At 39.0% G+C, this 12,540-nt stretch overlaps 1 protein-coding gene across 3 annotated transcripts in view; it reads left to right on the forward strand.

Annotated features, from left to right (window-relative positions):
- The window catches only part of LOC117540090 (rho GTPase-activating protein 26-like), an 82,207-nt gene that overhangs the window by 66,776 nt on the left and 2,891 nt on the right, over nt 1-12,540 (forward strand). For 2 of the 3 annotated variants that reach the window (XM_034206561.1, XM_034206562.1), the window contains 3 exons: nt 9,570-9,605; nt 9,721-9,831; nt 10,413-10,504. In XM_034206561.1, the coding sequence (XP_034062452.1) occupies nt 9,570-9,605; nt 9,721-9,831; nt 10,413-10,504 (239 nt within the window). Of the gene's footprint in view, nt 1-9,569; nt 9,606-9,720; nt 9,885-9,923; nt 10,376-10,412; nt 10,505-12,540 lie in introns of those variants that run through there. The other variant, XM_034206563.1, reaches the window with a different exon arrangement.

Genomic DNA, 12,540 nt, shown 5'->3' on the forward strand with positions numbered 1-12,540 from the left:
GCATTCTAGTTTACTATCTAGTGTAATATTAGAACTTACATTTCCGGGAGCTGTTGATAACACTATACTGGTCAAAGGCAAGAGGTCATTCATTTTGTTTCTAAGAGTAACAATTTTATCGTTAAAAAAGCACATACAATCATTACTACTGAGTGCTATGGGAATAGAAGGCTCAATCGAGCTGTGGCTTTCTGTCAGCCTGGCTACAGTGCTGAAAAGAAATCTTGCATTATTCTTATTCTCATCTATTAATGAAGAATAGTAGGCTGCTCTCGCTTTACGCAGTGCTTTCTTATATTCATTGAGAGTAATATGCCAAATTAAACGAGATTCTTCAAGTTTAGTGGAACGCCATATCCTTTCAAGTTGTCTCGACTTTTGCTTTATTGTGCGGGTTTCGGCATTATGCCATGGAGCTAATCTATGTTGTTTTATTTTCTTCTTTTTCGAAGGAGCAACAGAGTCTAATTTTATTCGCAGCGCATCTGTAGCACTATCAACAACATGATCAATTTGGGGTGGTGTACATTTTGTATACGTTTCCTCCCTTACATGCAGACATGCTATCGAGTTAAGTATTGGTGGAATCTCTTCCTTAAATTTGGCTATAGCACTAACAGATAGTGCTTCACTAACACAGCTTCACAGATGTTTGCGAGTAGGGTTGGCAGAGAGTTTGGACCCATTTGTATATATAGAGAGAGAGGCAGGTACAAATACAGTCACAAGGGTTCAAGAATGTAAACATCAACTTTTTTTCATGCACAGAAAAAATTCACAGGAATGCATGAGCACATATACACATGTTAGCATATTGAGCTTAGCAAAGTAGTCTTGTGACTGGCAGGTTGTCGGTGTAAATCCCAAAAGTATCTGGGAAACATTCTTAGAAAGGAACTGAACTGCCCCAACAATAGAGGCTGTGTCTACTTCCCCTGAATTAAGGGAATCTGAAATAAAAACAAGTACATGAAATTCCATTTACATGCACGCACATACCTGAATCATATCTGGTACTTGCTTACCATGCTGCGAATGGATCTGGCCCTTCCTACATCCAGGACATGGTTAAACCGTACACCCCAGCGCGTGCACTACGCTCTGCATCAGTCAAACGACTCGCTGCGCCCTCGCTGCGAGGGGGACCCAAGTTCCCATCGGCAAAAACACGTGGGTTTGCTGTCCTGGCTCCAAGATGGTGGAATGAGCTCCCCATTGACATCAGGACGGCAAATAGCTTGCACATCTTCCGGCGCAAACTGAAAACTCATCTCTTTCGACTCCACTTCGAGCGATATAACTATTAACAAAGCACTTATATACTAATAAAGGACTGGCTTATCTAAAGCCAGTTGAGTAGCACTTGAAATGTTTAGCTCTATGAAACCTGATGTACTTATATGATTCTGTTTTCTTCAAGGTTGTGTCTTCCTGGTCGAATGTACTTATTGTAAGTCGCTTTGGATAAAAGCGTCAGCTAAATGTAATGTAATGTAATGTAATATCGCGCATACATAATCTACTCAAATAAGTTTGAAATAGGATAAAGTACCTGGCATGTATGTCTTGGATCTACAGTATCTTACACACTGTGTCTGGCCCACAGTTTACATGACTGAAACCAAAGACCAACTTAAACAAAAATATGTTGACTGTCCGAACAAGCACCTCCATTACATAAACACTGGACACACACATGCTTTTATTAGTTTATTATTAGCAGGGGTAACACACCCCTGCATATGGAATTCAATGCAACGTGAGGACAAACAAAAGGCCCGACATCATGGGATCTTTGGTGTTGACACTTTGTGAGATCAAGAGAAGATACATACTACCAATCATCTTATTTACCGACAGATTCCCAAGTACAGCCTGCAACCATGACGATGCTCATCAACACTGATTACCTCTCTTCCTCTGTGTCTCTGCTGCTACTTTCACTCTCCTATATTATTTCCTTTTCCACTATTAGAGATTGTTTGTTGCACCCAGCTTGTGTTTAAATGCTCTCCTCTAGATGTAGATTCTCTGCAACTGTTATATCTGTTTGAACATCAACCACACTCATACCTACAACCTAACCCATTCAAGTAATTCCCTCAGTGAAAGTTACATATCTAATGTGTGGATTTTGTTTTGATCATCCTAACATAACACAACAAAAAGGATAATTGAATATTTTGTAGATGATATTGCATCTATACCTTCTATATATGTTTTACCATGTGTATATCAGACTGAACATTGAGTAGTAAAACCTGCAGTTAACAGTTACACTATTTTTTTATTATTTTATTCCTCTAGGCAAAATTGTCTTGGGCTTCATTTAGCTGCAGATCAGCCCTAATTGCAAAAGCCAAGAATAAATATACAGAACAAACAAGTTACACAGTTTAGTCCGAACAACATTTTTATTGTGTGACCTTAGTCCTTAAATTGTATAAACGACTTAATAGCCGTGTTCTGTTGTATTTCATTCTCTGTAATATCACTAATTACAACATTTAGTACAATGTTCCTATAAACCCCTTAATAAGCAGCGTATATTAGATGGTTATTAAATGGTGATTAGATTGCAGTTTGAACTAGATGGAGAAAAAGGAAACACTTTAAATGCAAGGTATATATCCACTTAATGAGGTGTTTTGTTGTACTAATAGGTAAGGACACCGTCATTTGTGTTGCATTGCACATTGAGTTTTCACCTAACAGTGTTGCAACAGATAAAGCACTGATAAACGTATGTCATATTAACTGAAAGAGATATATAAGAGCATCAAAAGCAACTGGAGCCAGGAATCATTTTTCAGAAAGACTTTTTTCCACTTTAGGAGATGCTTTTATTGAGAAGAGTGCCGTCAAGTGTTATTTATGTTGTGGCCCTATTATATATAAATTGTATGTATGTGTGATAGAGGCAAAACAGATTTACCTTCATTTATTTTGCTCTCTCCAATTTATCGTTAACTTCATACAATTTCTCAGATGGAAAGCCTTCTTTTCCTACTAATGGATTTTGGCTATATTTTTGAGTGAATTTAGAAAAAAAGTGGTCAAAAATAAATCAGTGTGAAGAGACAGAGCTGAGGATTGTATTTTAGATTTAAAGATAGAGCTGTTGGGTGATTGCAGGCTGTCAACAACAAACCACAATGATAACACCACACACTACAGAACAGAGAAAGTGTTTCTCTAAATCTTTTAAAGACTTTGTGATAACCCAGTTTGAGGAGTAGGAGTAGCTGCCACATTTGATTTGGGTAGATTGTGCCACGTTTTCCTTTTAGAGCAACAGTGCTTCATGATGTGTGTCATCTTTGCAAGTCATGAGATGTTGAAAAATCCATAATAATAATGTTGATCTCTGCGTAGTACAAAGGCTAATACATTGCCCTGGGAAGTTAATAAAGTAGTTATAATGTTGGTCATTGTACAGTAATAGGCCACATTCTTGTCTTCAAATGTCCTAAATCTTATTAGCAAATTAGATGAAAATGGTTCCAACTAATATTGTGTTGTACATAATGGTTATTATGTGGTTTAACATCATGGAACTTCCTATAATTTAACCATTACATGTATTTTAAATGAAGAACATTGGTTAAAGGGGGCAAACAAAAGCTTTATCTGATCTAAATGTACTCACAGGTCAAGAGGAGATGAAGACAGATTATTAGAAACAGGTTTAACCTCATGTTTTGAAATGCTTTGAAGACATGCGAACACTAGGCCCTAGCAGATCAGTCAGTTTGACAGAAACCATGGTTCTTTTGTTTAACAGTGGAAATGAGATGGAAATGGCCACATACCATTCATAAATAATCATAACATTTGGTCGAGTGCAAGGTATGGATTTTCTAAATATATTCTGATTAGGATAAAGAGCCTTTGTTTCTGGACAATGTATGAAGTCAAGTGAAAGGCAAACTAAGGTCATGCATTATAGGTGGGACCTTATCTTTTGTTTTCTGAGCTTCATAGGGACTAAAGGTCAAGATATCTCAGCCTATGATGCTCCAATGTTTATTTATTTTCATATGACATTTTCATAGAAGTACAAATACTCTAATTGCTTGCAATTCGTTTACAATCCCTGCAACAACAATTGTGTATTAGGAAAGGATAAATACTCCACTTTCAAACAATCTTCTTCAATTTGCTAAAAGATGCTCAAGATCTGATTTTATCTAAACCCATTTACAGAATAATTTGTAAAGAAAATTCAACAATCAGCAGACATAGTTACGGTATGGTATTTAAGTCAAATCCGAGCCCTACCATGTTTTCTCAATCTCCAAGAACCAGACGTAACAGGTTTCCAAGAAAACAAGCCTGTACCCTCATCACAGACAAGAGAGAGGTCCAGAGGGCGGAGGTTAACAAGGAAGTGAAGGAGGCCCACATTCCCCTGAGACAGATGCACTTTTTTTTGTTTTGACACCTGGATTACGGGTCAGCGTTTTCTCGTCATGTTCTTTAACTGTTTTGGCTGGAAAATTCCTGGAGGACTCACATCTCTTTCAAAATGTCTCTTTAAGGTATCTCACATGCAAATCACATCCACGTGACTCTTTGTAGTAATGCAGGAAGAAAGTTAATAAAAAACGACAACTTAGACAAACAGTCCAAATTGGAGAAGAGGCTAGTGAGCTACAGAAGGATGAGTGAGTAGAAGTTTACTGACTGACCTCTGAGTCCATTATGCACTGTGAATAATATGATAAATATCACGAGTGAAACCATGTTCCTGACCTTCGATCTGATGAACTGAGGTAAACGCATAAATGTCAAACAAGTCTCTTACCGTCTTCCCTGCTTTCCAGGGGGAAACACTGAATTCTAATCTTTTCCTCCTGTTTTGTTTGACATTTGAGAGAAAAATCCAACGAGAAGTGATACAAATCTAAATAACTAATGATACAAAAAAAGGGAACTCTACTGTACCGTCTATTGGGGGGGGGGAAAATCATGAAATCATCACAATAGATAGCTATAAAAACGCACATACATGCAGTCATATGCAGTGCCAGTCACTACTGCTTGAGCTAATGACCTGCTTGATCATATTTTAAATCATTTGCATAATATGTTTCCGTTTTTGTTTTCATGCCGCACAACACATCTCTCTCTCACACTCTTAGATCTTTAGATATGACAGTGAGAACTGGAAGTCACTCAGACAGGAGTCAACTCGAGTTTAAAAGAGATGTTAAAGCTGCAACCATGATAACACTGGATATGTTTGATTTTGCCTGAGGCATTAAGATCAGATAAAGTTGTTGGTAGACTTCCTCTAGTCGACATTGATCTGATCTCTGCCTTTTTCAGCAGCTTATCCTCTCGTCTGCATCGCTGTAAATATAATTTATCGGTTATGATGCCCTATACCACAAACAATCACAAGCTGCACACTCACAAGTCTGGCTATTTCACAACTTTATCTGTTTGAATGAGGATAACGATGTCATATCAACTAAATGATAATGAATAAGCAGATTAATTAAATAGCAAGCCTAATTATTTCAACTGATGAGTATAAAACCGCTGCTTTTGCCACTCATTGATTACAAATTCTCCACTTTTTATTTTTTCCTAATTACCAAAGCTTCCGTTTATGACATTCAACATTTTACAGTACATATTTCATATTAAAAGCTTTAGTATGATACATATGCAAATAGGCTTTTGAGTTGCTTTCATGAATCAGGACAATTAAGAATAACTTGAATTAATAGGTAAATAAAAAACTGTATTTTGGTTAAAGAAGAAAAACTGCAGGGTGGTGAGTATAAACACGTGTCTATTTATGTTATGATGAAACTTTGGCTGTGGAAACGGAGGTCACAGTGACATTAAACATTTAAGAAGATTTCCGAATCAGAATCCACTGTGTTTAACGTAGAGTTTTAGGTATGTGCAAACATGCGAGAAATTTGAATTAGAGTTTGCAGTAACTGAAGCAGGGAATAAAAGCCCAAAGAAAATCCTGGTTGTCTCTGCCATGGTGGTTATTTATTTTGGGCATTTAAAGTAATAGTGTTCAGCTGCGCAGATGAGACGGTGTCAGTGCTTCATAATGGCTTGAACTCCATAAGTATTTATGATACTACAGATGCACCTTCAGCACGCCCAGATGAAAGCAGCAGCGTGTCTGTTAACCAACCTAACTTGTCCAACCGCTTTCCTGTCATCGGTATCACTATAGAATATACAGCTTATCGCTTTCACTGTGTAAATATTGATACAATGTGAGGCTCAATGGTGTCTCTGAACATACCTCATTCACACCAACTGTGTTTCGGGGCCGGTTCGGAGCTGGAGCTTGAAAAGCACCGGGTTTTCCTGTTCACACCGCAACGGAGCAGCCTCTTAGCTCCAGAATCCGGTTCATTTCGAGCACCAAAAAATTGTCCGGCTAGAGCAAAAGTACCACATACGTCACGCTTACGTTGAGGCGGGGGCAGGGGCAGATCAACTCCTGAACAACAACAAAAAGCCCGCGTTTTATCCAGCTTGTACACAACGATGGAGAAACTTAACAAGCAGCAGTGGTCCACTGAAGAGACCAGCTACCTACTGGGAATCTGGGCTTCCGAAGAGGTACAGAGGAAGCTGGAGCACAATCGGCCATTGTTGTTGTTGTTGTTGTCGGTGTCAGCTGTGAGGGGTTTCCGCGCGGTTTGGCTTTATGAAGCAGGCACGCAAACGGCTACGTTATGACGCAAACGATGACGCAATGACGCAGCACCAGTCGGACTCTGGGCGGTGTGAAAAGAGCCGGAGCTAAACCGAAGAACCGGTTCTGAACCTGAAAAGCTCTAGCACAGAGCTTGAACCGGAGTTGCGTTGGTGTGAATGAGGTATGTGACAACAGTAGAAAGTAAAAGTCACAATGCTCACTATTCAATTATTTCAGAGCTATTTGCACCATTGTGCAAATATCAAGTTTTGGAGTCAAAACTTGATATTTGGGGTCATGCTAGTTATGCAGATGTATTTCTTGAATGGCCTTTACACAGATGACACATTCCTTTGTAAAGTGATCTTCCCAAGGTTGTAAACCTTAAATGTTTGTGACCTTAAAAAGACATGTCATTTGTCACTCTAAAAAGAGATACGATCAACAGGAGAGCACTGACCTAGTTGAGGACTTTAAGAAGAATCGCATGCCGTTGCGGCAACTTATATAACTTTTTAAACTATATTTATGTCATCAAAAATGAAACTATTGGTGGCAAACATTGTTTTTCTCTAAATGGAGGTAGTTGTTTTAAGTGTTAAGATTGCAAGAATGGTCATCATTGCCTACATTGTCTTCATTTTAGATACATGCATGCATACATTTCGGCATATTTCGTAGTTTCTTTGTGTACACGTTGCATGTAGTTTTTTGCAGGGAGTGTATGTCGTGTTGTAGCACAGTGAATAAATGGCCTGTTGGCAAGGACTGTATGTAGAGAGAGATGGGAGATTGGTTTAATTAATATGTGCTGTGAATATCACAGCCAGACTGTAATCACTTCAAACAAGTTGATTCACTCTCTCTTTTGCCTTGCCCGCAGATATATGTGTGCCTTACCTGAGAACAGAGGGAACTTCATTCGAGAATACATCATTGATTTATAAAATCAATCAAAGTATAGTAGATTGTCAGCTAGAAATCATCCCTCCTTGTTTCTTTTAACTGCTCCGCTAAAGGGAGAAAGAGAATAAGAATGGGTTAGAGGGAGATAAATGGAAAGTAAATGCATTGCAACAGAGGAAGCCGATGACAGAGAGAACTCTGACAAACGAGCAGTGAGTGACAAATGGAGAGAGAACATGAATCTTTAAGACAGTCACTCAAACTGACAGTTTAACATTTAAATAAGGAAGACAGCAGTCTAAAATACAAAGCAAATGAAATTCAACACTTGAAAAGAGCTACAAGCTCAAGCTACATTGCTAACATGTATTGACTATGCTTTATTGGCTGAAATATCTAGTCATATTTACCTAGTTCCATCTGACTTGAAACAGTATAAATGATATGTCACACCAACAGATTCAATTTAGATAGTCAGTTTATAACGTTGACAGTGTTCAACCATGTACAAGAATAAGTGTACACTTCTAGTATCTGTGTGAAACGTTTAGAAGCTCCAAAACAGCCGCGGATGGAACAATGTGTTGAAATATTTTTGACAACTACTGTTTCGAAGGTCATGAATGAACTTTCCATCTCAAATCCATCACTCGGTCTGTTTCACTTCACAACACGTGGTTCCACTGCAGAGTTATAGCCAATATGTATCTGTTAGAGTGCATTGTTGGCATCAGCAAGTTTGTTTATCGCTCGTGTTAAAGGTGGTTATTGAAGTAACAAATCGTTCCCAAAGACAAACCGACCATGATTATCGCAAATCTTGCCTGAGGCTAGAGCAGTGTTACTATGGCTACCACATTTCATTAAAAAAAGAAATCCATGCTATCAAAAAGGGCCCTGATGTTCAGAGTGATTGATTAAAAAAAACACTACATGGACACACCCTGTTCCACCTACTGTATGTATTTGGTGCAAAACAACCTGTGTAGTCAGTGGTGGTGAGGCAGTGTCGATGAGGTGTGGGTGTACTGTTTCTTTATCGCTCTGCTCCTCTTTTTTATGACTGATTTTTCTAAGTACGCTGTGTAATAACAAACAAATGAAACAATCAAGATGACCCGCTTCCTGCATATATGTCATTTGGTTGACTGTGATTGTATTTTCCTTTTGCTTTCTGTCTCTATTACGCCACACATTTTCCTCAGTCTTTTCTTTACGAAGCCTCTCAGTATTTCACCTTCAGCATGTGGTGGAAAGTTCATTGCGTGTCATTCCTGATAAGTGAACAGAAAATGTGTGCGTGAGTGTGTGTTCAATTCAATAACTGTAGAGACACTCTTACCTAAGCTTGGAAAGAGTCCCACTAAAACTCTGTGTTATTACAGTAGATACATTAAACCAGTCTTTATATTATTTTATCTATAACCATGTTGGTCCTGTTGGTTTGATGAAACATGTCCCCTGTGATTATAGACTTTGAAATGCAGCAATTAGTTCATATATTGCCCAGGCAACAGAATCATGTTGGGACTAGTACGCTGAATCCTTCTGTTGTTTCGGCTCTGGAAGCTCAAAGGAATGCACTGTTTTTCCTAATAATGGTTATTAGCCTTCATTTAAAGTTGTTATTTCAGTCAGGGCTGGAGCACATTAAGCCGCTCGAGCACATCACCCATTGAGAGCTATTAAGGAGTCAGTTTCTCCTTGCAGCTAAATTATTTGGGTTTCGTTCTAACCAAACTATGTGGGAGGTCCTCTCTGCTGACTTGTCATTCGTTCCTTGGGTGCTGGAAAGCTAATATGGGTAGACTCATTGAGAGAAAAGTAAGAAGGTATCTGGAAACATGATGTCCAAATTAATATCTAGTTAATGAAAATAGCTTTCCTTTGTTTTTACAATGTCAGAAACATTTAGCAATGAACTTTATGGCTCATTCATTTAGATATATTACTTCATCTTCGTCTTTTCATGTGTTTCCAGGTTGAACCCAAAGAGTCGTGGCAGCATACCAACCAGGTAAGGAAAATACCTCTTAATCTAAGACATTTTGGTCAAAGCTGATGTTTAGTAATCAATATAATATTTCCAATGCTCTAAATATCATGTTGTGTGTGTGTGTGTCCTCCATCAGTGCGATGTCCCCCAGCCCCACCTCCCCCCGCTCACCCTCCTGGCCCATGTTCTCCGCCCCATCGAGTCCGCAGCCGCCGTCCTCCGCCTCCAGCGACTCCTCCCCTGTCAGGTTGGTCCCCATTATTTGTGTAATGATTTAATCAACACTTTTCACTAATCAAAGGAAATATTTCCCAAATGTTCCAGTTTACTCTTAAAATTGCGGTAATTCTAGAAAAAAACTCTTTAATTCAAGCGCTTATTGACGCCAGTCTCTTTGCTGCAGCAGCGTCCTTGAACAACACTTCCAACAAGCTTTTAGCTTTCCTCATCATATAGTGGACCATGACCTCTGAACTTCTGAAATGAAAAGAGGGAATTGAAAAGCTGACTCCTCGTTGGATCAGTATAGCCATACAGCCACAGTAGAAACTGTGTTTCCAGTTTCAAGGCTCTTGGGCAATACAAACCTAACCACAACCCAGTGGAAGTTATCTTAATGTGTGGTAAAACCCTGATTCCTGATAAAGCTACAGGAATATACTGTAAAAGAGAACACTTCCTTAAAGTCTGACTCATTATTAAAAATGTGAAATAGCCATTTAGTACCTTGGTTCGAGGGTCTAAAGTTTTGTTTTTTTCAAACTGAAAGCTGTTTGTTTTTCCCACTCAATCACTTAATGTCTCACTCTCTCGCTCTGATATCTCCAGTATAACCGGCAGGAAGGCTCGAGCGCTGTATGCCTGCAAGGCAGAGCATAACTCTGAGCTGTCCTTCATCGCTGGGACCATCTTCGACAAAGGTGAGTAATGCTCTGTACTTGTGAGCAAAAGGAAAAAATATGTGCTGGGGTTGGCAAAGATAACAAATACATACTGTCAAAACAACTGGTCAGGGGGTTGAAGCTGTGTTTAAAGTAGTACAGAGACTTTGCCTGCACCATAATCCCTTGACTGCAATTTTTTTGAATTACTCTAACGGTTTTTCCTGTAGTTAAGTGTGGTTGTTATGTTGGAAGAAAGAAGAAGATGCACGGAACAAAGAAGCTTTTTAGTCGATAATTTGATAACTACTGGGAGCTGAATCCATAGGGTGTAATACATGTGACGTTTTGCAGTGTATTTTCATCCAACACCTGGTTTTAAAATGAGCTTGGATGTGCAGTTGCTCTTATTGTTCACTTCTCCAGAGAATATTAGGGTCTGGCAAGCAGTCTTATGAGTAATGCAATTGCTTTTGCTTGCAGCCAAGCACTTCAATTGTTAAGGTATAATTAGTCATTTGCTTGGTTTTTTTGCAAAAAAATATGTTTATGAAACACACCTGCAAACACACACACACACACACACACACACACACACACACACACACACACACACACACACACACACACACACACAAAGGAAACAAAAACGTTTTGAAAATATTATTTCTATTTTCCATAGGCTTCCTTTCCTTTTTCTTCCCTTTCCCCTCTGCATAGGCAACTAAATACAGACATTCCCAAGCCCCTCTCTAGCCAAGTTTCAGCCCCTCCAAACTATAAATCACATTTATCTCCTCACAGTTTTCTTTGGACTGAATAACCTGATGAAGTCCAGTTCTGTGCAAATGTAGGAATAATAAAACTACTAATGCGGTACTTACAGTATGTTGTAATTTCTTATCCGTACAAAAAATATATGTTTAATTTCTGTCTGTCCTGGAAGAGGGACCCCTCCTCTGTGTCTCTCCCTAGGGGTTCTTCCTTTTTTCCCGTGGATTTGTCTTGTGCGCTGCAAGGGTCGAAAGACCGAGGGTGGCGTTTTTTCAAGCTGAGAAACCCCCTGAGACACATTTATTATTTGATATATTGAGCTAAATAAATAAAATGTGATTGATTTATAATGTTGGATTGATTGTTTTCTGCTGGTTCACTTGGTGTCGTAAACATAAATGTTGGAACTTTACCATGGTCTGTTGCCTTGCAGGCAAAATCTGTAGGCAAACAGACACAGACTCGGGAATGGTAGAAATTCCCTTTTTTAGTGCTCTCTCAGATCCCTAAATAGGGTGCGCTGCTTCAAGGCCATTGAGGGTTATTGTAATGCAATGCAGTGTCATCGGAGCCATTCGGGTCAAGATGTGACCTTGGGGACATGTTATCCCCGAGAGGCATCTCAACCCTCTGGTCCGGTCATGGCTATCCAAGGACGGCTGTCCACACGGATCTCCAACAGCATCCTCCTAAACCCCTTCTAGCATTCATAAGAATACTGTTACAATAAGATGTATAAAATGTGTTTAACCTTTTTATGCAGCTGCAGGAAGACTTATTTTTTCAATATTTATTTCAATCTGACAGATCCATAATAATCCAGAACAGATGAAAGCTGTGTGCACAGACACATGTCACGTTAGGTGTCTTTCTTTGATGTGTCTGTGGTAGCATTTTCTGCAGCTTTGTGAGTTTCCCTTTGAGGACAAGTGGTGGTTACTTCTGCAAAAATGTTCATATCACTTCCTGTGTTTTAGCACTACCTAGCTAGAGATCTTTCTTTTGTTTTGATCTTTTTCAGAACATTTCAATGTACATGCCACAAAAACCACCTAGCTCATCTATGTTGCTTCCTCATTATCGGGGTGTTATTGTAGTTCATACAAGCCAAGCTTTGCCCTTTTATTCAAGAGCTGACAGATGTACAACCAAATCTGAGTTCCTTCTGTAAGCTCTGCTTCAACTGTCTTTATTTACAGCTTTCACCAATGCATCAGCGGATAACCAATGAACGCTAACCAAAAAATGGGCTAAAAATGAAGTGACTTTTGGCATTCCTCAAGTAGCCAGACTCATGACTC

This window comes from Gymnodraco acuticeps, unplaced genomic scaffold (assembly GCF_902827175.1).
Source record: "Gymnodraco acuticeps unplaced genomic scaffold, fGymAcu1.1, whole genome shotgun sequence".
In the NCBI taxonomy this organism is placed as follows: Eukaryota; Metazoa; Chordata; class Actinopteri; order Perciformes; family Bathydraconidae; genus Gymnodraco; species Gymnodraco acuticeps.